Source organism: Nannobrachium achirus, assembly GCF_963921795.1.
Source record: "Nannobrachium achirus genome assembly, chromosome: 7".
In the NCBI taxonomy this organism is placed as follows: domain Eukaryota; kingdom Metazoa; phylum Chordata; class Actinopteri; order Myctophiformes; family Myctophidae; genus Nannobrachium; species Nannobrachium achirus.
Window position 1 is genome coordinate 63957070 of NC_137816.1, and position 26270 is coordinate 63983339.

The 26270-nt window shown below is 42.8% G+C and overlaps 2 protein-coding genes across 2 annotated transcripts in view; one reads left to right on the forward strand and one right to left on the reverse strand.

Annotated features, from left to right (window-relative positions):
- Positions 1–23250, reverse strand: part of ttc17 (tetratricopeptide repeat domain 17) — a 55053-nt gene extending 31803 nt beyond the window's left edge. The window contains exons 1-12 of the mRNA XM_080729516.1: positions 23117–23250; positions 18241–18330; positions 15866–16035; positions 15092–15203; positions 14812–14943; positions 11627–11736; positions 9999–10146; positions 9260–9399; positions 5615–5775; positions 4291–4403; positions 2232–2384; positions 1178–1305 (exon numbers count right to left, since the gene is read on the reverse strand). Of these exons, the coding sequence (XP_080585642.1) occupies positions 1178–1305; positions 2232–2384; positions 4291–4403; positions 5615–5775; positions 9260–9399; positions 9999–10146; positions 11627–11736; positions 14812–14943; positions 15092–15203; positions 15866–16035; positions 18241–18282 (1409 nt within the window). The 5' untranslated portion in view covers positions 18283–18330; positions 23117–23250. The remainder of the gene's footprint in view (positions 1–1177; positions 1306–2231; positions 2385–4290; positions 4404–5614; positions 5776–9259; positions 9400–9998; positions 10147–11626; positions 11737–14811; positions 14944–15091; positions 15204–15865; positions 16036–18240; positions 18331–23116) is intronic.
- A 2934-nt stretch (positions 23251–26184) lies between these two features.
- The window catches only part of traf6 (TNF receptor-associated factor 6), a gene marked incomplete at its 3' end in the record, with an annotated part of 26231 nt that continues 26145 nt past the window's right edge, over positions 26185–26270 (forward strand). The window contains exon 1 of the mRNA XM_080730390.1: positions 26185–26226. The remainder of the gene's footprint in view (positions 26227–26270) is intronic.

The window sequence follows — 26270 nt, forward strand, 5'->3', positions numbered from 1 at the left end:
GCTCACAACACCTTGCAAATGTTATACAAAACCATGTTATACAAAATGTAAGAGAAGCCCTAGTCTGGGATCACTTCACTTTTCGGGGTTGTAACCGGTCTGGAGCGGAAACCACAACACGTCATGTTGTAGTACTCAAAGGACTGCAATTTGCCGGAAAGATCAAACCGGATTCAGTTTTAACCCAAAATATTCCCCTGCGCTCAAGGACATACTTTCAGGGCCTACCTAATAAACTCCTTGATGGGGAGTAGTTTTGCTTTTGAAAAATGTGTTTGGTATATGCATCTTTTAGTCCAACTCATAGCGACTGGCAAGACTACACTCCAGCATTTTAATAGGGACTGGGGAAACAAACGGGGGGAACCAAATCAAAGCGACGCCGCTTCTTCTAGTGGTTTCCACGCTTTAGGACGGAAACCAAACGGCCTGTTGTGAACGAACACCAGGCTTTCCCCCAGAAAGCCTGGTAGGCGAGGTTAGAGAAGCCCTGGTCTAAACGTGGCCTATAGAACTGGCTGACCTGAGGCCCTGTGTTTCAGGGGGTTTCAGGTCTAAACGGGGCCTAGAACTGGCTGACCTGAGGCCCTGTGTTTCAGGGGGTTTCAGGTCTAAAGGGGCCTATATAACTGGCTGACCTGAGTGTTTCAGGTCTAAAGGGGCCTATAGAACTGGCTGACCTGAGGCCCTGTGTTTCAGGTCTAAAGGGGCCTATAGAACAGGCTGACCTGAGGCCCTGTGTTTCAGGTCTAAAGGGGCCTATAGAACAGGCTGACCTGAGGCCCTGTGTTTCAGGTCTAAAGGGGCCTATAGAACAGGCTGACCTGAGGCCCTGTGTTTCAGGTCTAAAGGGGGCCTATAGAACTGGCTGACCTGAGGCCCTGTGTTTCAGGTCTAAACAGGGCCTATAGAACAGGCTGACCTGAGGCCCCGTGTTTCAGAGGTCTAAACGGGGCCTATAGAACAGGCTGACCTGAGGCCCTGTGTTTCAGGTCTAAAGGGGCCTATAGAACTGGCTGACCTGAGGCCCTGTGTTTCAGGTCTAAAGGGGCCTATAGAACAGGCTGACCTGAGGCCCTGTGTTTCAGGTCTAAACGGGGCCTATAGAACTGGCTGACCTGAGGCCCTGTGTTTCAGGGGGTTTCAGGTCTAAACGGGGCCTATAGAACAGGCTGACCTGAGGCCTTGTGTTTCAGGGGGGATGAAGAAGGTTGGCAGCAGGTGTGCAGGGGGAACGCTGCCATAAACCAGGGCACAGTCTGTCCTCTGGGGCCACATCCAGCTCTGAATGGCCTGCTGTTTCTCCTTGACAAGAAAAACAAAACACACAACATTTACCACTTGTTTTCAAGACCAGTGAGCCGTGAGAACATTACAAAACATTTATAAGATGATAATATGACAATATAGCATTAATATTCAAATAATGAATGTCAATAAATGTTCTTTCAATCAAAATCGAATGGTTGATTCATTAACTACTCGCAGCGCGCCGTTTGGACCACTTAACGAGTTTGACGAGTTAGTGTTTTGTTCGCTAGCCTATGGGTCAGCAATTATTTCCGATTCCTCTGGAAGGAAAAAATAATAATAAATAAAATAAAATAAAAACACAGTGTGTGTGTGTGTGTCACGAGGAGCTCGACGTGAAGTTGACCCGGAAGCTTCCATCTCTCAAATGGATGGTCGCGCCTGGACAAGGATTATTTTCCAATTCTAGGACACCCATGGCCATCTTCTGAATGCTCCTGTGCGCGGATCGAAGCGACGCAGAATGTTCAGCAATTTTTCAAAGGTTGGTGAAAAAAACGCTCTGAATCCTGTCATGGTCGGTACACTACTTTGTGTACCATTTCTCCTCTGGTGGCTACAATGGCGATGGCGGCTCCGAGTAGGGATGGGACGATAAGCGATATTATCGTTTTTCGTGATAAAAAACACTTTAATTTATCGTGACATCGTCCTCCGTCATGCACTGGGATCAATTCACCTTTTATTTGCCAAGCTGCATATCCGGTACCACTTAAACCCTCTATTATTGATAAAAGGTACTATCAAACGTCTTTGCCAAAAAATAGCTGATTTAACTATTGGATTTTGATTATCGTGATAATATCGTAAATCGCGATTTTTTTTTTGTCACAATAATCGTGATATGACATTTTCATATCGTCCCATCCCTAGATCTGAGAGGGTGACCTCTGGCCTCTGTGTGACCTGTGACCTCTCACCTCTGTGTGTGCTGCGTGCGTGTCCCAGAGGGCGCGGGCCGGGTCCAGGTCTCCGGACACGGAGCGGTGCAGCGGGGGGCTGTCTGCTGATTGGTTGGACAGGTGCTCTGACACCAGAGCCACGCTGGACGCTACGGACACCTCCTCACCAAACTGTGGAACCAACAAACAGGACAGAAAGAAAGACATGTCACTACAGACACCTCCTCACCAAACTGAGGAACCAACCAACACACAGGACAGAAAGAAAGACATGTCACTAGTCCAGTGGTTCTCACAACGTTGACATTTAAAGTCCTCCCCTTAACTTTGACAGTGTACAAATGGAACCAAATGTGCCCGTCAGGGTTCATTTGGTTCCATTTGTACACTGCCAAATTACAGACTTTTAAGGGCCAATTTAGACCCCCATAAAGGAAACCTGGAAGAGTCCCTGGAAACCACTTTGAAAAAAACCACACTATACTAGCCCATTAACTCATTCAATGTCTTTGAGAAACACTGCACTATACTAGCCCATTAACTCATTCAATGTCTTTGAGAAACACTGCACTAGCCCATTAACTCATTCAATGTCTTTGAGAAACACTGCACTACACTAGCCCATTAACTCATTCAATGTCAACAATGAGAAATCTCCTCAATGTGTCCTTTGTAAACACCTCTACAGACCAGATTCTCCTCATTTTTGAGCGGTGTGCACACCGTCTCCTAAACTGTGAGTGTGTGTGTGCTGTGTAGCTTTGTTACTATGTTACTATCTATGTATGTAGCCTGAGCTGCAATGCGGCTGGGTGACCAAGTGTCTCTGTCGCGTTAAGCACGCACACACACACACACACCCACCCTGCAATGAACTTCTACACACACGGCCACGCACACGCACTACACACCCCGCTCACTTCAAACTTGGTTTGATTTTTTTTATTGAATTGGTTTATGATAGCGAGCACTCCACCGCACCCGTGTGTGATCCCAGGACTCCAAATCCCAGAATGCAACGGGGAAAAAAGACGCCATCCAAAAATTCTCCACTCTGTCCGCCACATTGTCAATGGATTTGGAAAAGTCTATTTATCTGGGAATCCTTTCCCACACACTTTTTTTTTGTAAAAACAAGCTTTTTTTTTCAACAGACCCCAAATAAGGACCGGATGATCGTGGATAAAATGTTATATTTCCGCTGGAAAGAAGAGAGAAGTCTTTCCAAAATCAACACAGTTGTTTATACCAGGGTTCCCACGGTCATGAAATTCCTGGAATTATTTTGAAATTAGAAAAATATTTTTCCAGTACTGGAAAAGTTTGGGAATTGATCAAGGGTCCTGGAAGGTCCAGGAAAAAATAGCTATGCATTGTCTTTGGTTATTGATTTTGTTAATACCTCTGAAATGACAAATTATACATGGGCCAAATTGTCAAATATTAGAGGCAGAAATTGTGAAAATAGCCGATCTACATGCTCACAACGCCTCGCAATGTAGATCTGCTATTTTCACAATAGAACAGTGTTATACAAAATTCCTCAACTCTTAGTGATCGTCAAGGTGCCGGGTCCCCAGTTCAAATATGATTATTTCGGCGGTCACAGCCTGAAAAGTTTGAGAACCACTGGAATACACTACCTGTCTTTGGGCATTGCGCATAGGCGTAAGCGACCTGTTATTGAGCTGAATTATTGTTATATAGTCCTGGAAATTGGATTAAATATTCTGGAAAAGTTTTGGAAAAGTTTTGGAAATTAATTGGTAAAAATGTGTGGGAACCCTGTTATACGCATGTTAGGGAAAACGTCTGTAGATCTTCAAAGGTTAGTGAAAAAAACACTCGAAATCGCTGGCAAGGGGAGACTAGATGATGTCCTTACTCTGATATTTAAAGATTTAATGGGTTAAAAAACAATACTGGAGGACATTTTCCTTTTAGAATCCCTCCCACCACAGCGTGGGTACTCATCACAGATCATAATCTTCCACAAAAGGAAATGAATGAATCATGCGTGAGTGTCACACCGACCTGGACATAGTGCACGTGTTCAAACAGTGAGTGTCACACCGACCTGGACATAGTGCACGTGTTCAAACAGGTCGCCACGGTGATAGCGCACGGGCAGGTCGAAGGGACAGAAGAGGTTGCGCTGCTGTTGTCCCAGACGACACATCTGGTGGTTACCTGCACACACACACACACACACACACACACACACACACACACACACACACACACACACACACACACACACACACACACACACACACACACACACACACACACACACACACACACACACACACACACACACACACACACACACACACACAAGTCAGTTTGGGTAACTCAGTGAGATTGGGGTAAGAGCACTCGTTTTGTCGTTCACCACACACCCCTAACACCACCTGGATCAATTCACCTTGATAGTCTCTTATCAGTGCACCTGTGTAATTCTGCGTATTCACCATGAGATGGCGACAACAGTCATTCACTTGTGTAGTCGCTGACGTCACTCGTTTGCGACACCTCTTTCGTTGTTTATCCACTAGCCTAGCTCAGCTGTGTTTAGCCATTAGCTTACTATGCCTAACTAACCCTAACCCTAACCTCAGTAAAACTATGCCTAACCCTAACCTCCGTGGGGGGAGGCGTCATCATTCCTGCCGACGCTACGTTGTCGTTGATCAAAGCAACCGCTTGTTCCGCCCTGCGCCACACGACGAGCGCTCATGTTCTCAATTTCACTGAGACTCAAAAAAAAAACACTGTGACACATATATATATATATATATATATATATTTATTTATTTTATTTTTTTCTCCCTATCAATTACACGCCCCATGAAGCCTTGAATTAGTTTTTTGTATTTATTCATTATTATTCATTCCTGAGCCAATGTTTTGATAACCAGGTGGCATTTAATAAGGATTTAAGGATGATGTGCTTGTAATGAGTTCCTGTCTGGTCATGGAGTATTCAATAACTCTGTAAGATCTCCAGCTGTTACAGTGGAGAGAGCACAACAGCATCAGGTAGGTTTATCATGAATGGAGACCAGGTTCAGAAAAGGATTTAAAGACACGCTCGTCACTCGCCGAGAATAGCCGCCCTAAAAGCTCACGACGAGCGCGTCACGGAATGCGATATAGGTCGGCTATTCTCTGCGATGTGCAACTAAGTGTGATGAATCAGGCTTTACAATAGACCTTTTGTGAGGGGTCATTAACTATGTGCCAACGTCATGTCCCCTCCTGCTCCGTCAGGTGTGGTGACGCTAGGGCATTCACGAATAGTGATTTTTAGTATTCGAATTATTCAACCTCAAAGTATTCGAATAGTCGATATAATATATATATATATATATATATTCCACAGCGTCTCTCCCTCTCACCCAGCTGGGCCTCCTTGGCCATCTGCGTCTCGTGGATGATGTTGCGGAGGATCTGCTCCTCCTGCAGCAGCTTGTGTTTGTCCAGGGTCTCCTGCTGCCGTAGGTAGTGGTCATGTTGCTTCTGGTACTCCTTCAGCTCGTTGAGCGTGCGCTGCAGGGACCTGTGGAGGGATGGGGGGGGACCAGGGGTCAGCAATGTGTCCGTACCAGGGGCATAGTTCCGCCGATTTAAAACGAATCCAATATGGAACTATAAATTCCTATGTTTGGCCGCTAGTTGCGCTGTTTTTCCCCCGCGAGGTACCAAAAAGAATTTGTCTACATTGGACCCCATTCGTTTTCCCCTTTGATTTTCTAACCTTAATAAACGTTGTCATAAATACTTTATGGTTCCTGTCGCTAGTGAAAAACTCCCTTTCAATCACCATGATATGGGTTTTGTGCAAATATGGTCCCATTTATGTTAAAATTGAAGATACATTTGCGGGGGGAGTGGCCAACTAAACTGATACTAGCCTGCTGTGTTCTTCTTTGTGTGCTTTATTGCGGGAGGCTCAACACCACATTCTCCCATGTATCCCTGCGGTTCCACGTGACCGTTGGCAGCCAACGGTGGACCATTAAAACAATGATGGCGACACCCATACAAGGGACAAAAAAACGTCATTTTCGCAGCATAGAAACCAACGGCTTCGCATTGTTTACAGTCTATGGTCCGTACAGGGACACAACTAATGTGTCACTGGCCTTGTCCTTATGTGGTAGAACACCCAATTATACAACAGGTAGTTCCGACGAAGCAATCTGATTGGTTGAAATCGCTCTCTGCCCGTGCGAATAACGAGCATTACCACACAGTTCTCATCAAACAAAGATATCAGCTCAGCTGTGTGAATAATGAGCATTACCACACAGTTCTCATCAAACAAAGAGATCAGCACAGCTGTGTGAATAATGAGCATTACCACACAGTTCTCATCAAACAAAGATATCAGCTCAGCTGAGTGAATAACGAGCACTACCACACAGTTCTCATCAAACAAAGATATCAGCTCAGCTGTGCCGATTGCTCTCAACACTATGCTAGCGGCTAGGCTAGCAGTTTTCATGTGAAGTTCAGGGACATAGTAGCTAAATGTGGCATTCAACAATTACACATTTCTATCGAATATCTTAATTACAATGAAATGAAGTTGAAATGTTTGTTATTTTTTTTTTAGGGCAACTGTTGAATAATTGCAATATTACACTGTAGGGTGTTGGTCATGTGATTATTGGAACGTCTGCGTTGCCTGCGGGCACTCGGCCTTCAGGCGTTCCTATAATCACCATAACCAACACCCTCTCGTTTAATAGTGTCTCCAGGTTTTCTTCAGAATATGTTTGACACTGATTTACTACGACATTATGGCACATTAGGAGGCCTTCAAATGCAATATCGGTATCGAACCGATATCAAATTAAATAATATATCGGACCGGTGTTAGCCAATATTTTATTTTATAATAATTATGTTGAAAAATAAAAAATAAAATGTCTGAAAAAGTATTTTGTGATGATGAAGGCTGCAGTGTCTATCAGTGTTTTCTGGGGAAGCTTTCGAAAGGGTCAACAAGTTGGAATATTGTTAAATAAAAATACTACATTCAAGCCGTTTATGTTGGGATGTGGACCAGCATTTCAATAATGGTGCATCCCTGGTTTTGGAATAAAGAGGCATTACTTTTTCAAATTCATACGTTTTATTTATTATTATACTTCTAATACAGAATAAGATCATACTGACAGCGGTTCATATCGGTTATCGGCCATAACAGCAATGAATTATTATCGGATATTGGCCAGAAATTGCATATTGCCCAACCCTACTAATAATCACAAGTGCTTGTATGACAAGGTTGGCAGGTATGATACGATCCTAAAATGTCAGGATCGTGACAGCAGCTCGTCACACCGCTGTCCCTCCCGCCCAGCAAGGGACCCGTCCGTCTGTCCTCTCTTCTACAAAGACGTAATTTGGTCTGCTGACGACTTAACGTGGTTACGACAGTGAGTCAAAGAGAGCGACCGCCCCATTCCATGTCCGTGCCTTCTTCTAACACAGAGCTACAGCGTGACTACCGGCTGTGTGTAAAAGGGCTTATGACTCACTGTCACCGTGGTGTGTGTGTGTGTGTGTGTGTGTGTGTGTGTGTGTGGATGCTCCGTCATGATAGAACATGGAAGTGAGATTAGAAAATCGTGTCACACGCAGCGCGCCCCTGTGTGGCCCCCCTGGTCAGAGGGAAGGCCTCTCAGACTAAACTGAGCTCTAATGCAGGGGTTCCCAAACTCTTTTGTCTCAGGGCACCCCATAAATATTTTTTTTTTAATCCGAGGCAGCCCTACATTATAATTTTCACTCCCAGCACCTTATATTTATAGAATGTCGTCGTTGTCGGGTGGAAACCTTGTATGTCCAAAACCGTTCGTTTTGTGTTTATCATCTATAAAATGTACTAAACTATTGAAAACAGCAGATCTACAAGAACACAACGCCTCGCGATGCGAGGCGTTGAGAAACAGACAACCAACACCCTCTCGTGTAATTTTGTGTGGAAATAGTTGTGTGGAAATAGAAAAAGGTTCCCCCTCTTCTGTGTTGCCCAGAACTGGAGGATTGATTTTGGGGTTTGTATTTAAAGTACAATGTGTGATGTAATCAAGTTGTACTTTACAATACAAACCCCAAAATCAATCCTCCAGTTCTGGGCAACACAGAAGAGGGGGAACTTTTTTCTATTTCCACACAACTCCTCTAAGGTATATTAATGACACAGTTCAATATTGAAAATGGGTGGTCTTCCCCTTTAAGTAAGCAAGAGGCGAACATTGTGAAAATAGCAGATCTGCATGCGTTGCAAGGCGTTGTGAGTGGAACCGAGTCACATCAAATGTAATACCTACAATTCCAAGTGTTGTCAGGGTGGGGGTCCCCAGTTCAAATATGTTTATTTTGGGGGTCAGAGCCTAAAAAGGTTTGAGAACCCCTGGATCAGACGATGATGTAATAATGGTGACAGGCCTATACAGTACCTGTGTTGGATCAGACGATGATGTAATAATGGTGACAGGCCTATACAGTACGCTATTATTCCTACCGTAGGAGACGCCGTTTGAAGGAGCGCTCGTTTTATTGTCCACGACATTGCAAGCGGCGCGAAGGCCAGCGGACCTTGGTCCTGCTCTTCGCCCCCGAGCGCCGCAGGCGCGAGGGGCCGCGAAGAGCGGGCCAGGGCCGCGCGGCCGGCGGAGCGCCGCGCGAGTTACGAAGCCGTGGTGAATGCAATCGTTATATTTATGCCCAGGCCGTAAGGCCTGGGCAAGCCCACGATAAACGCCCTGTCCAAGTCCAAGCCCACGATAAACGCATTCACACCCGCCCGCGCAGTCCAAGTGACCACAGCCGAGCGCTCCAGAACTCCGCTCCAGCCAATCACAGGCCGCGCTTTCTAATTCATGCACACGCGTCTCCTATGGTAGGAACACTCGCATACAGTACCTGTGTTGGGATTAGAGGATGATGTAATAATGGTGACAGGCCTGTACAGTACCTGTGTTGGGATCAGACGATGATGTAATAATGGTGACAGGCCCATACAGTACCTGTGTTGGGCCTCCAGGCGTTGCTCCAGCTTCTGCTGACAGAGCACAGCGTGCTTCCTCCTTAGCGCCCCCTCCAGGCCAGGCTGGGCCTGCAGTGCCTGCTCATAGCACAGCACCGAGTGGTTGTACTCCCCCAGCATCTGGACCCAGAGACACAGAGACAGACGTTGTTAAGAGTAGGAATGGGACGATAATCGATATTATCGTTTATCGCAGGGGTCTTCAACAGGGGGTCCGGGGCCCCTAGGGGGTCCTCAGAGTTACTACAGGGGGTCCTCCAAATCTTTGTGTTATAGAAAACTTTTTTCTCCTTTTTCATATTAACCACTTGAACCCTAACGTCCATATTCTGATAACTTTAGCCAAAACTAGCAGATCTACAAGTTCACAACGCCTCGCGCTGCGAGGCGTTGTAAGCTTGTAGATCGTCTACAGTATGAATGCTGGAGAAAAGCGAGATCAGCAGGTTGGGGTGGTGAAATGACAGGAAGTAAATGTGGAAAAGTGCTGAATTATTTAAATTTTTCAATGTTGTTATGAATGAGGCGTAATAAAAATAGTAAGCGCACTGAACACAGCAGGTTTTTCAGGCCAAAGACCCCTTAGCTGAGACTCGAAGCAGGGAGTTTTAAGCTATGCTAAAAGATGAACACAAAAAGCCTACTTAGTCAGACTACTTACAGCATAAATGTTGTAGTGGCTGTTGGCACAGACCTGAGGTCAGTTATAGTCTACTTACAGCATAAATGTTAGCCAGTGTGTAGTGGCTGGTGAACTGATCTGAGGTCAGGTCCAGGGCAGCGTGTGCCAGGATGGCGGCGTCCGCTGAGAAGTGGGCGCGGTGCAGGATGTTGGCCATGTTGACCAGGGCCACGTCCTTGTGCTGTCTGTGTTGGGGACACACACAGGTTTGTGTTCACTGTTGGGAGTCTGCAGCCACATACATGTTAACTGGTCTCACACAAGACAACCCATCACCAAAGAAACAGCACCCCCTTGCTGTTGTTTTCCTTTGAGTTTGCCTCTGGGGGCAGCGCCCAATGGAATGTGGATGACAGGAAGTTGACCCGTTTGGTCCGCCTCCAGCCCCCCACCACTTCCTGTCCAGTGTCCACGTGTCTTTGTTTACATTCCTAACATTCCTAGTCAGGGGCCTCCCAAGGTGGAGGGGCCTTAATTTTTATTATACTTTAGCTATTGAAAGATAGTACATATACAAGCTCACAGCGCTGTGAGCTTGTATATCCGCTATTTTTGAAAACTCAAGAAAATGTGTGCAAATCTTTGAATATTTGTATGTTTTAAGCAAACATTTGTAACTGAAATTTTGCTTGTGGGGGTCCCTGGAACTAAATATTTGAGATGGGGGTCCGTGGCCAAATACATATCATTTTGGGGGTCCTTCACATGAAAAGGTTTGAGCACCACTGAAGGGGAACACACACTGGACGTGGAGGCGGCGCGTAAAAAAATACGGTCCTGTTATTTTCAATGAACTAACCCACACCGGCGGCGTCAGACGCGCGCAGCCACAGGTCTGCCGCGCTGATACGCTGCTGTTCTATTTTTCCAGCGTTGCCGCGCGGTGAACATGTTCTCCCATGGTTCTCCCCACCGGGGGAAATGGATGTGCTGTGTGGCAGCGCGCCGCATCCAGTTGGGGTTGCCGCGCTGCACTTCACGTGCGTCGATACCGCAACGCGACGCTGCGCAGCCGCCCGCATCCAATGTGTGCTCCCCTTGACATAGGAACATTTTTTTATGCCTTTATTGACAGACAGTAGATCGACAGGAAATGGGGGGAGAGATGGGGAGAGACACGCAGCAAACCTGGGACGGGCTCGGGAATCGAATCAGCGACCCACTGCAAGCTACACAAAGTCTAATGTACATGCGCTTGGACCAGTAGGCCATCAGGGGCACGACTTGCACAAATGTTCATGTTTTGTCAAAAACAGCAGATCTACAAGCTCACAGCGCGCGCTCGATTACAGAGCTTGTATATCTGCTAATTTTCAATAGTTAAAGCACAAAATGTGAGTGAATCCTTGTACCCAGCGCCCAGAATTTGGTGCGACACCCGTTCTTAGTCTCGCGTGGCCAGACTGCAAATGCTCCCGTGTGAACGGAAATGTCAGCTTCCGATACTCGCCGTTCGGGAGCTGTAGTTCCAGACTCTATACAGCATTCAGAGATTGTGTGTGGAATAGTTGTCTGGTTACGCGAGACTATAACATTCCTAACTCTACACGTTGTAACGGGGAGCTGCCGACAGATTCAGCTGCGGAGCTCTGAATCTGTCTTGAGAGATTAGATCACACACCGAAGGCCTTACCGAAGACAGAGTATGTCCGGTCATTGTGGTACCTGGGGGAGAAGTGCAGGGCTCGAACCACACAGTCCACCGCCTTGCGTGGCTCGTTCTTCATCCGCCAGTAGAACGAGGCCAGGTTGTAGAGGACCCAGGACGTTGAGTTCTGGAACACACGCACACACAATTATCATGTTTTTTATCATGGTCTTGTTTTCAAAGTCCTGGATTCGAGTTGTTTTTTTTGTACAGTGTATCTTTTTTTTTTTAATTATCAGAAACCTCACCACCACTAAAATAATAATCTACCCGAAAAGGGAGAACAGAGGCAAGGTTCATATAAATTGTTAGATACAGTAAATACAGATCAAAGTGTGAGGTCTAGCTCACCAAAATGAATGACTTTTTGATACTTTTACTGCTACTAGTATTGATGATTTATTGTATATTATTGTCTTAACTCTTTTTGCGCCGATCGCGAACTAGTAAATTTTCGAGCCGGCCGCCGGCCGCGATTTGTTTACATCGGCCCGCGAGAGCGTCGCGCCGCCGATATTTGCCGTCCACTCCAATGCAATCCAGGATCTTTGGAGCTCATTTTCTCTGTTCTATGCCTTTCTATGAGGGGAGCAAGGTTTAATCACGGCTAAATCAACTTCATCCTGTTCCTGTTCATGACACAAAGGAAAGTGTTCACATGCGTCATGGCTGCGCACGGCTTGTGCATATACAGCGTATGTCTATGGTGGATTCTCTGGCCACTGGGCGCCCTCTAGTGGAGATTCCGGGCACTGGATGAGTTAAATTAATGTCTGATGAATTGAATACAAAGGACCACAAAGTCGTTTTTTGTTATCATGTTAGCATATTATTGAATAATTGTACCTCTGTACTTTTTGGAAACTAAAAAAAAAAAAAAAAAAAAAGTATTCAATCAATCAAACAAATACAAACAATGTTCATAAAAATGCCGCTATCTCAGTAAAGTATGTTGAAAAGGGCCTGCACTGAAACTGCTGTCCATTCTTTGACAACAAGTGCTCATACCCCAGTTCTAAAGTTCAATTGGAATAATCAGTCTAATACTGACTGTTATCAAGGGTTCAGTTCAGTCAGGACAGCTCACATATCATTGCAGTGGGGCAGAAAGCCCTTAACTCTGCATTCTAACTTTTTTAGAATGTTTCCCCCCCTGTAAATTAATACCCTACTTGATCATACTACAGTGTTACACAAAAGTAAACCGATCTACACGCTCAAAGTGTGCCGCTTTGCGGCATGATTTGAACTTAGATCTAATGTTCTAATCTGAAACATGAGGACATGAGGTTTCAACTCGACAGCAACAATATGATATCTTCTGTCGGGTGGAAACTGGAAACCTCATATACTGTAGTGTCCAATACTGTTACTTTTCAGAATTCAAATTCAACTTCAAAAAGCATTCCGAGCTTGCGGATCTGCTACTTTTGGTGATGTAATATGATCAAGTAAGGCATTTTTTTTAAGAAAAAAATAAACACAAAAACAAGTAGAATATGGAGATAAGAGGTTTCTGCCCAACAGTAACGATATGCTATAATAGGTATATTGATGGTTATGATGTAGCAAGCAACCATCTAAGATCTTTAGATCTGCATTTATGGCTCCCTGGCCTCCTGCGTTTGCATAGACTTTGGTCAGGAGGAGTAAAGTTGTTCTGCAATATGCAGATTCAAGTTCCACTTCCCAGAGGAAGTAGCCTCGCGTCCACTTCTGGTTTTCAGGGGCACATATCGATAGGGCTGTCACCATTATGACATTTTACATGGCGATTAATTGTCACTCAAATAACTGCGATTAACGATTTAATTGTGTTTTTGCCGTTGACAATTACATTTCTGTTTGGCTTTTAGGCTTTGAAGTTGCACATGGTAGATATGACACATAATCTAAATATACAAAGAAATTACTGACACATTTGACAACTTTATACTTAAAAAAGAACATTGATAGTGGAAATAGTCGCATGTGAGCTTGTAGAACTGCTATTTCCAGTATTTTTTACTTTAAAAAAAATATATGACAATTTTTCAACATGGAAACGATTATGACGATTATGAAAAATAATTGCGATTATGTCAAATAATTGCGATTAGACGATTATGTAATAATTGTGACAGCCCTACATATCGATGACAGGGATTTTTTTTAACAGGCACACAATTCTATTCAACGGCTTTATTATTCCCACCCTAAGGTGCAATTAGTTTCCAACAGAGTGTACAGATGAAACGTACATTTAAAACAAGTACTCAAGGAGCCAACGGCGGAGTAATGCACTACTTTGTAGATCTGTTCTTTTTGGCAATAGATGCCATCACGCGATGGAGTATGCTTTACTTTGTTTACAGTATAATAATCTCAAATGTATATAGCACTTTAAAAATAAGCTTTAGATTAGGGGGGCAACAAAAGAATATTAACTTTATTAGGGAACATAATATATACAGTGGAAAGGTGAGACAGGGGTGTGTGCAGTTAGCTAGGGCAGGGGTTTTCAAAGTGGGTGACGGGGCACCCTGGGGTGCCGCGACGGCAGTCCAGGGGTGCCGTGAGATAATTTATTTGGATACTTGAAAAAATATTTAGTATCATTTTAAACTTGAAGTACAGTTATTTTCAGTCAATTCTAACCAAAATGGCTGTTATCTCAACGTTTTCCTAGCAACATAATCACTGATATATCGTCACTGTCAGGCAGAAACCTTGTATCTCCAAGTTTCAAATGTGTTCGTCTTTTGGTAAAGCAAAGATCTGCTTCATCATACAAGACTGTCGCACAAAACTAGTGAAAACAGCCGATCTACAAGCACACAACGCCTCGCGATGCAAGGAGTTGTGTGCTTGTAGATCTGCTGTTTTCACAAGTTTAGTACATTTTATAGATGATAAATACAAAACGAACGGTTTTGGACCCGACAACGACGATATGCTATAAATATAAGATGCTGGGAGTGAAAAAAATAAAGTTTGGGAAACCCTGAGCTAGGGAAGGCCATATTGAAGAGGTGGGTTTGAAGTCTGTATGAGCGTAGTGAAGTGAATTCCACAGGGTTGGAGCAGCAAAAGTACCTCTGGGAAACCATTATTAATTAAGCGTAAAAGGAGAACGTGTCCAAAAAGTCCAAAAGCAGAAATGTAACCATTTGAACACATTGCTGTTTAGGTAAACAAAACAAAAAGAAGAGGTCCCTCTCACCCTGAGCAGCGCCTGGTGGATGCGGTGGCCCACCTCGTCCATGCTGCGGCCCAGCTTGTGTGACAGCGAGCTGAAGATGGGGTCCTCTTTAGAGAGCAGTGGGGAGGTCAGGTTGACCCTCTCCTGCACACCCTGCACAACACAGCACAGGGGAGCCATCACACACAGGCCTGGCACAGTTAAAGCATCTTTAGTGTTGAATAGTATAAATGAGGCTAGGGGCTGTCCACTCCTCTCCTCTCTAGTATAAATGAGGCTAGGTGCTGTCCACTTTACTCACCCGGAGATGCTGGAAAGCGTGGATGCTGTAGGGCAGTTCCAACACTTTGGAACAGTCAGGACGATCCAGATCAGGGGGGAGGGGTGACCGGGAGTCCACGTACTCTTCAGGACTACAGTAAAACAATGACACACTGTAAGCAATGTTGTTGTCGTCGGGCAGAAACCTCTTATTTTAACCTTTTGTGTTTTTAACGCCCTTCGTGACTGATCATATTACAGCGTCACATAAAAGCATCAAAAGTGGCAGATCCACAAGCTCAAAGTGTGGCGTGGAAATTGGGAGATGGAAAGAGAAACATAACAGGCAGACACTAACAGACAGACAGACAGATTTGGTAGGCCAGTTAGATACAGTATCTGATAGTCTCGTGTAGCCAGACAACTATTCCACAATCTTCAAATACAAGAGTCTGGAACTAAACCTCCCGAAATCCAAACACGGAAGTTCGTTCGTCTGTTCGTTATTTCCGGTCACGAAAATATATTTTCAAATATATTTACATTTGATTTTTACATTTCCATTTGTGCTAAGCAGCAACCTGGATACGATTAGATGATTTTGATTTATATTAGGATACGTTTATGTGACTGTAAAGACGAAACAGAAGCAGGGAAGGAGGCTTCACATCCGCGTTTTCTTGCTCATGATCAGAGCTACCGTGCTCCAGACGGTATGATCGGTTGGGAAGCATTTCAAAATTGCAGGGGGGCAACAGTCTGGCCAACGCCAGAGCAGACATGTGATGCTGCTGCTGAAGAGATGCTTGCTGACCTGATGTCTTTGCTCTCCAGGGAGATGTAGGTGCCATCGTACAGGTCCAGGTCGCCCAGAGGGACCTTGGCCATGATGCAGTCTGCATCCTCTTTGTAATGTCTCTGCTCCAGGCCCGTGTCCCTGTCCTCGTTCTCCTCGATGTGGATCTTCTGGGCCACCAGCTGCTTCTACACAAAGCAGCAACAACACAGCTAAATGCTCAGTACAATGGTTGCTTTACCTCTTCAACACAAAGCAGCAACAACACAGCTAAATGCTCAGTACAACGGTTGCTTTACCTCTTCTACACAAAGCAGCAACAACACAGCTAAATGCTCAGTACAACGGTTGCTTTACCTCTTCTACACAAAGCAGCAACAACACAGCTAAATGCTCAGTACAACGGTTGCTTTAACTCTTCTACACAAAGCAGCAACAACACAGCTAAATGCTCAGTACAACGGTTGCTTTACCTCTTCTACACAAAGCAGCAACACAGCTAAATGCTCAGTACAACGGTTGCTTTACCTCTTCTACACAAAGCAGCAACAACACAGCTAAATGCTCAGTGCAACGGTTGCTTTACCTCTACAACACAAAGCAGCAACAACACAGCTAAATGCTCAGTGCAACGGTTGCTTTACCTCTTCAACACAAAGCAGCAACAACACAGCTAAATGCTCAGTACAACGGTTGCTTTACCTCTTCTACACAAAGCAGCAACAACACAGCTAAATGCTCAGTGCAACGGTTGCTTTACCTCTTCTACACAAAGCAGCAACAACACAGCTAAATGCTCAGTGCAACGGTTGCTTTACCTCTTCTACACAAAGCAGCAACAACACAGCTAAATGCTCAGTGCAACGGTTGCTTTACCTCTTCTACACAAAGCAGCAACAACACAGCTAAATGCTCAGTACAACGGTTGCTTTACCTCTTCAACACAAAGCAGCAACAACACAGCTAAATGCTCAGTACAACGGTTGCTTTACCTCTTCTACACAAAGCAGCAACAACACAGCTAAATGCTCAGTACAACGGTTGCTTTACCTCTTCTACACAAAGCAGCAACAACACAGCTAAATGCTCAGTACAACGGTTGCTTTACCTCTTCTACACAAAGCAGCAACAACACAGCTAAATGCTCAGTGCAACGGTTGCTTTACCTCTTCTACACAAAGCAGCAACAACACAGCTAAATGCTCAGTACAACGGTTGCTTTACCTCTTCTACACAAAGCAGCAACAACACAGCTAAATGCTCAGTACAACCCGTTGTTTTACCTCTTCAACACAAACAAGCAAAACACAAGTGTAGTATTCTGAAATGAATGATGACACTTGCACGATCGCTATTCTATCACTCGTTTGTCGTTTGCAAGTCACATCACTGTTTGCATGATATTACAGCAGGGGTGGGCAACTTTGATGATGGAGAGGGCCACTATATTCTCACACTCACTCCAGAGGGCCTCATTGCATATACAGTCACAAATAGCAAAAATAGCTGATCTACAAGCTGTGTCTGCTACTTTGAACAGAGAGAGACAGTTATGGTCTATTTTACCCATTAGGGTCCATTTGACTCTGTTTGTACATGTAATATTTCATTTAAATATTACTTAAAGGAGTAGTTCACCCCCAAGATGACGTTTTTAAATTGATTACTCACCCCAAGGAGACTTGAGTTCAATAAGATGTTTTAGTTTTTGTCGCATTCCGAAGCCAATAGTTTGAGGAGACTTTGTAGGCCCATTGATTACAGCTGGAGACCGAAATGCATTTGGTTCTCCATCCGGAATCAATGGGGGTAAATGTATTATAATCAAATTATTTCCAATACATCTTTTAATCTCAAGTATGTGCAAATTGTGATATTGGTGAAAAGAGGGAGCGTTCCAACTATAAATACGTTCTCCAAACACATAAATGGTAAATGGTAAATGTTGCATTTATATAGCGCTTTTATCCAAAGCGCTTTACAGAGATTGAGCATTACATTCACCCATTCACACACACATTCATACACCAGTGGCGGAGGAAACCATGCAAGGCACCAACCTGCTCACCGGGAGCAATTAGGGGTTCAGAGTCTAGCTCAAGGACTCTTCGACATTAACTCAGGGGGAGCCCGGATTCGAACTGGGAACCCTTCGTGCTCTAATAACGGTTTCTCTACCCCTGAGCTATGCCACCCCTATATATGCAATATTTGAAATCAAAGTGTTTTGGCATTCAAATTAAACTCTCTTTCACATTAAACACTTTCTGGTATTATCCATCTACCCCCCCCGCCCAAAGAAAGCTGCAGTAATGCCCTGCATGGTACATTTGATAACACAACAAGTTAGTCCATATATCAAAAGATGTTACGGATACACAGTACACACACACCTCTAGTTTCTTGAGGTAGTTGACACGCGTCTCCTGTCTCATGAAAATGACAACATCATGAGGGTGTTTGAGGTTCAGAGGAGAGTCCACCTGCAACGGCAAACAACACGTCATCATCACTCATCAGCAGCACGCGCTTCCAAAAAAAGAAAGTACTTGTACAAACACCATCCCTTGCTGATGCAGAGAGACGAGTGCCAAGGACATTTACACAACCACAGAGAACATGCAACATTGCTTAATGTCATATAGCGACTAGGGCTGTCACCATTATGACATTTGACATGACGATTATTTGTCCCTCAAATAATTGCGATTAACGATTTAATTGTGTTTTTGTCAATGACAATTACATTTCTGTTTGGCTTTTAGGCTTTGAAGTTGCACATGGTAAATATGACACATAACCTAAATATACAGAGAAATTACTGACATATTTGACAACTTTATACTTAAAAAAGAACATTGATCGTGGAAATAGCCGATCTACAAGCTCACAACGCGTCGCGATGCGACACGTTGTGAGCTTGTAGATCTGCTATTTCCACTATCTTTTACTATTTTTTTAAATATATGAAAGTTTTTCAACATGGAAACGATTATGACGATTATGAAAAATAATCGCGATTATGTAAAATAATCACGATTTGACGATTGTGTAATAATTGTGACAGCCCTAATAGCGACGCTGTCGGCTGGAAACCTCAATATGTCCAAAACTAACCTTTCAGGATTTAAATTCAATAATAGTCTATAACAGTGTTCCCCAATAGGCGGCCCGCGCAACTACTGTCTGGCCCACACCAGCCCCAGTAATAATGGTGGTATAAGAGCAGCAACAACACTAGTATATCGTCAATGTCAGGTGGAAATCTCGTATCTCCAGATTTGTACGTTCTTTCGCAAATCATACAAGGCCGTCGCACAAAAGTAGTGAAAACAGCAGATCGGCTGTTTTCACTAGTTTAAATCATTTTTTAAATGATAAATTCAAAACGAACGGTTTTGGACAGATTTTCACCCGACAATGACGAAAACTGTCGCTGGAGTAGTGGGAACGCCACTGTCGCCCCCTGCAATGTTGTGGCCCTCGGCTTGGTACCCTAGACATAATTCGGCCCTTGGGGAAAGCTAATTGGGGAACCCTGGTCTATAAGATCAACGTGCGCTGCATTTTCGAGCTTGTGTGGGTCTGCTACTTTTGATGCTTTTGTGTGACGCTGTATAGTGCGGTCATGTAGTGCGTTAACTTAAGAAAAAAGGAAACACCATTCCCACCACTTAAAGATGTCAACATCTCACTTTTTCACTGAAGCTATTCCTCACAAAAAAGTAAAATACCTGTAATACTTTTTTTTTGGTGATCATTAGAATGTCTAGAACATATACACATGTTATTATTGTGAAAAATATCCCCAAAATGCAAATTAGAGCATGATTTATGGCATTATTACAAAAACAATATTATTTTTTAAACATTAAATTTTCCTCTGATTAGGACTCGTACAACACCATCTGATTATTATTATTATTATTAATTAATTAGAAATTAATTTGGGTCTTGCAGGGTTAACATAAAAAATTATATATATATATATATATATATATATATATATATATATATATATATATATATATATATATATATATATATATTGATGTACAAGCTCAAAAAATGCTTTTTTTTTCACCCGATGGATGAAGTGTGAGATCAGAGCTCGCTTGATTTCAATTTAGTCAAAATTAAATTTTTGCCACAGACATACAAAATGGGCAGACAATAATATTACCAGAAACACATAAAGAGCCAACCGTGAACGACCATAACAGGTCTGTAACTCTGACAGTGTTCAAATGGTTCAATGTGTACACTCATGTCAACATGACCTGAGGCTCGGTCATTGCAAATAAAGCATTTGAGAATCACTAGTACTAGTGGACTCCTAATGTGTCATGCATATTCTGAGGAAAACCCTGGAGACTTGACATTCAGTTATTGGATCTTATGATCAAAATAACTAAGAACATAATAATGGTGTGTGAACAAACGGGCCAAACAGGACCAGGTCTTTGCCATGGACACCGTGTGCGGACATGTTGATGACCCCATGGTCAGAGTAGCGTCGTGAACCCTTGTCAACAACACAAAAACAAAACAGGGTAGATGGACACGTAGAATGTAAAGAAAGGAGGGGAAAATCAATTTAGGTTGCTACAAAGCAACTAGGATGGTAAACATCAGATCTAGGATCAATCTATAGTATAAAGTCTAAACAACATGATGTCTAATTTAGATACCAGACAGGTAGATAGACAGGTACAGATAGATTTTTTTAATCTCAATAACTGGTTCTGAATCATTCTCATGTCACCAACCTCCAAATGGATATGTATTTGTAATATAGTAATAATGAAGCCTATACCAGGGACCCTCGTGAAACAAGATTTGTTTGAAACAAATCTAATTTATTTCAAATGTGTCATATGTTTAAGATTTGTCACCCTTTTTGCACTGTGTTGCAGTGGTTCAACTTAAGGGGAGCACACACTGAACGCGGACGGCTGCGCAGCGTCGCATCGCGGTATCGACGCACGTGAAGTGCCGCGAGGTAACCCCAACTGGATGTGGCGCGCTGCCACACAGCACATCCATTTCCCCCGGTGGGGAGAAGCATGGGAGAACATGTTCAATGCGCGGCAACGCTGGACAAATAGAACAGTGGCGTATCGGCACGGCAGACGAGGCGGCAGACCTGCGGTTGCGCGCGTCTGACACCGCCGGTGTGGGCTAGTTCATTGAAAATAACGGGGCCTTGTAGATCTGCTATTCTCGCCGAAGACGTTTGACGTTTGGCGTTGTGTGTGTGTGTGGGGGGGGACCAAGATGCAGAGCCAACATCAAGTGTACCAATTATTGACAGTTTAAATTGTTAAATGTTTGAAAATACATATTAACATGAATCCAACACTGATGATAATGCTGTCAAACAAATCTATGAATGTATCTGTGAAATCGTTTAATCTGCAACACAATGTTATACAACAATATGTAGAGTGTGTTGGGGGGGGGGTCCCTGCATGGGCTGAAAAACGTTGAAGACCCCTTGTCTAAATAACATGCTTAGCATCTATGGTCAAGCAAACACCATTAAAGGAGCTATAGTCAACTTTTTCTTGAAAAACGGATGCTAAAATAAAAATAATGTTTCGAAAATATTTTATAAAAAAATAAGCTTCATATATGTGTTTCAATTAAAAAATGACCACAAAAAGCGTAAAATAATGATAAAATAATCATTTTGGCCCTTTGTTTACATTTACAGGGCCCGTACTTTGTTTACATCCTAGTCTGTAGACTAGGATGTACACCTACAATGAAAAAGTTGACTATAGCTCCTTTAAGTAGATTATAATTGGGACGCTTGTTTTAGGTTTATTCTATACATTCACAAGAGCTGATCGTCATCTCATCTGAACTTGTATAATGTAATGTTTTGGTGTATTTTTCTATGGGGGGAGGGTTCCCCTGTTGCCTTGACACTATGAATCTTTATATAATTAAGTTCCAAATGGAAGCATGTTATAAATGTGTGTAGTTATCTTTTGTATAGAATAGATTATAATTGGGACACTTGTTTTAGGTTTATTCTATATCTAACGGAGGTGATCCGAACCTCCCCACCCAGCTTCGAACCTGTGTCTCCCACGTGAAGGTCCAATATCTTAACCATTACTCCAAAGGGATAGTCCTATGGAACGAGGGCAGATACTAGACTTTTGAGGCTTCAGGCTGGGGATGTGACTCTCTGCCACATAGCCTATACATTCACAAGAGCTGATTGTCATCTCATTTAAACTTATAATGTTATGTTTTGGTGTATTTCCCTAGGGGAGGGTTCACCTGTTGCCTTGACACAATGAATATTTATATAATTGAGTTCCAAATAGAAGCATGTTATAAATGTGTGTAGTTATCTTTTGTATTGAATAGATAGATCACTGAATTTTAATAGTATACCGTAAATGTTTACCAACATGTAATCAATGAATTAGTTGGGTAACATATGTTATTATCCTGGTAGATGGCATCTACCAGGATAATAATAACATATGTTACCCAACTGATACCGGTAATAAGCAGCTGTTGGCATTGAATTGGTTGCTTCTTTATCTTATTGTGGGCTAAAAATAAACACCAACACGACACACGTGACACTGTCAACAATTAACACGTACGTTAATTAATCAATAATTCACAGGATCAATAATCAGCAAGGTTGTCTAGACAGTCTAGCTCCACCGTTAGCTGCTAACAGGCTAGCATACGTTATACATTCCGTAGTACTAAGGTGTTGCCAGAGAAATCTCGTGAGAGGTGGTGAGGAGACAGCAGATCTACAAGCAATCGACGCGCCACGAAGCGACGCATCGATATCTTGTAGATCTGTCATGTTCTTTCCTCTCGCGAGATGAGGTTGAAACGAAACCTTTTTAGCAGCCGCGCGGCTAACATGGTTAGCATGTCTGGTCTGTCAGTGAAGAAGACAGGAAAATAGCAGATCTACGACCCACAGGCTCGTAGATCTGCTATTTTCCTTGCGAGATGATGTCGAAACGAAGCCTTTTTAGCAAACCGTGTTAACCTCGCAGCACCCGTGGGAAGCCTGGTCTCTATCGCGAACCAACTAGCGTGATCCGGTCTAGAGCCCACCTACTGTATCCGGCCATTTCTCACGCACACATACATACAAGAAACGTTTCTGTATCCGGTAAAAGACCCAGACCGGATCCGCAACTCGCAAAGCAACTTGGCATCCCAGCCTATAGGAACCGTTACCGAGCGGCTAACATGTTTATTACGGTGTGTTGTGTTTACTTGTTGTTGTATCTTGCCGTCCTCGGTGACCACCCAGTGCGTGGTGGCTCCGCAGGGCTCCAGGGCCAGCAGCAGCACGCCGAGCAGGAGACACAGTCTGCCCGGGCCGCGGCGCGTCCCCAGCGGCGTGGAGGAGACCGAGAGGCCGCCGCCAGAGTCAGGATGATATCTGCTTCTTCTCCTCCTGAGCTCCGCCATTTTTTAACTAAACTGGCTCTCCTTTTTTGTTTCTTCTTCTGCTGCTTCCTCTATTACTGAATGATTCTACTTCTTCTTTGTGGGGTTTGTTAATGGATGGTGAACAGGGGTGTTGCCGCCACCAACTGGACTGGACAGTCAGTGAGGGAGGGAGGGAGGAATGGGGATTGATTGATTGATTGATTGATTGATTGATTGATTGATTGATTGATTGATTGACTGATTGATTGATTGGGATTGATTGATTGATTGATTGATTCTCCCGGCTTCGAACCCGGGTCTCCCGCGTGAAAGTCCAATATCTTAACCATCACTCCAGTGACCAGTCCAAACTAAAGGATATCCCTATGGGACGAGACCAGATACTAGACTTTTGAGGCTTCCTCTAAATTAGAGGTAGGCCTAACTGTATGTGAAATTAATAAATGACAAAAGTAGGTGCCTACAGCCCTACAATGGACGAAACAGCTAAATTGCTTGGGAGCTCACCTTCTTATTATAACTCTATGGAGCTCACACGCCTAAACAGCAACCATAATAGTGCCATTGTTGCTTATATCATATTATGTTCAGATCACGTCATTATGAGTTCACATATTTACTACCCTCTACAAGCACCATTGAACTATACGTTTTGAAAGTAAGATACAAATATTTGTGATGGGCTATTTTTTTTAGAATAAACATGATTGACAATAATGCAGATTGCACTTTAAAAAAGAATGGGGGGAAAAAAGGAGAACAAAAACCTCACTTTTGATCACTTTTGAAACATAAAATATCAGTTGTGGTGCTTTTTTTCTTTCTTTCTTTCTTTCTTTCTTTCTTTCTTGCTGCATACTGTGTTTAATCTGTCTGTCATTCAATGTTATATGAGTTTAAAAAAGGTCTCAATTTAAATAAGTCTAGTGCTTGAGCTTATCCTTTTAGTTGACCTTGTACCAGTGAACTGTATGAAACTGTACCCTTTCCTACGCAACCTTTCCCTTCTAATACATTCAATTAATCAATCAGTCAATTCAGTAATGACAGGTCTCCGACCAGAAGAGGGCGCAAACGGCTCAACGTTAATCCAAACCAAAAAGAAACATCTGTGACGTATTGAAAACAGTTCGTCAATTAAAAATAACACTCTGTAGTCAAGTTGGGTGTTAACCTGTTTGTTTTCCGGTAAATTGATTTCAAAATAAGAGTAATTGACTGACACAAGTACTTATTCGCATTATTTCAAAAACAGTAATAATTATAATTCATGATTTTTGTATGTAGCCTAGTTATTGTTTCTGTATCATCACGTATGCGCTTTTCATGTGTGCTCATCTGTCATTTTTGACGTCCATGACAGGAAGTTACTTCTGTATGTTGGTGCAACTTGACGAGCGTGTTGAGACCTGACGGGCGGAACACCGTGATGCCATGTCTGCTAATTATAAGCGACTTTGGCCTTGTTTTCCTGTAATGTTTTGATTGATTTAATCGATTGATTGATTGATTGATTGATTGATTGATTGATTGATTGATTGATTGATTGAAGAATTTATTAGAAGTTTGCATAGGAAAGGGTACAGTTTCATGACAGTACAGTTGAGTTCACTGGTACAAGGTCAACTAAAAGGAGATCTTAGTAAGCTGTTTTCGGCTTATTTACACAAGAAACCTTTATGTAGGCCTATCTCATATAACATTGAAAGACAGATGGATGGAACACAGTACTTTGCTTAGGATAACAAAAGGAAAAAATAAAGTCATAAAGAAGAAAAACGAAAAGGAAAATAAAATGAAAAGAATTAGAAGATATTTACAGTGAAAAAGGGGAGGTAAGTAGGCTATTGGCTTAGTCTATTACAATACTTTATTAATAATTAGGCTACTATCATTATGAATTAATTTTGTTATACAAAAGGATAGCCTATAGGCCTTTTGTTTTGGTCATAAGGGGTAAATTAATACAACACATTTTTTTTTCTTTCATAGGGGGAAAAAATACAGACCAAAAAGGTGTAGGGCTGAAGCCTAAGATTATTGTGCCTACCCTTTAAACCTATAAACGTTTAAACCTTGACTTGTTTCCATTGGGGTCCTCTGTGTATTCAATTCATCAAAACATTTAAAGACAAAACAATAATATAAAACTAGAAAGGTGCAATTCTGGGAAATTGCAAGTGTGGTTGCACTGACGTGAGTCGTGAGGAATTGAGGAATCCAATGGGAAATTAATTCTGTCTTACCATTTATATTACATAATATTGTGATTGTGATGTCAAGTGAAGCATGACTAATCCTGTCTAATTGGACATTACAGGCCTATTGTCCAACGATATCTAGCCTTACAACCCAGATAACTTCAATTAAAGGAGTAGTTCACCCCCAAAATGACTTATTTACTATCGATTACTGATGCCATGGAGACTTGAGTTCAATAATATTTCTAGTTTTTTGTTGCATTCCTATAAGACAATAATTTGATTACAATAAATGTACCCCCATTGATTCCGGATGGGGACCCGAATGCATGTGGGTCCCCATCCGGAACTAATAGGGGTACATTTATTGTAATAATTTCTTTTTATTTTTTTTGTCTTTGGAATGCGAGAAATACAAAAAAATAGTATTGAACTCAAGTCTTCATAGAAAAAAAGTCATTTTGGGGAAGAACTACTACTTTAAAAGGTTAACAGAAAATGTTTACTTTACCTGGCATGTTTCAACCAAAATAATAATATCAAAAACATAATTATAAGGTCGGGGGGTTACAGCCACAGCAAGGTGAATGCAAAACTGTTCGCTCATAAGACCCGAGCGCTTGTTTCACTCGCAGAACCTGGCAACACGTGGACGGAACACAGTGGGGGGAAAAAATCCAGGAAATTCACCAGAAAAAAAAACTTCACGACTTTCAAGGCAAAAAAAGGGTAAATGTTTATGAATAAATAAATAAATACACATTCTTACAGAG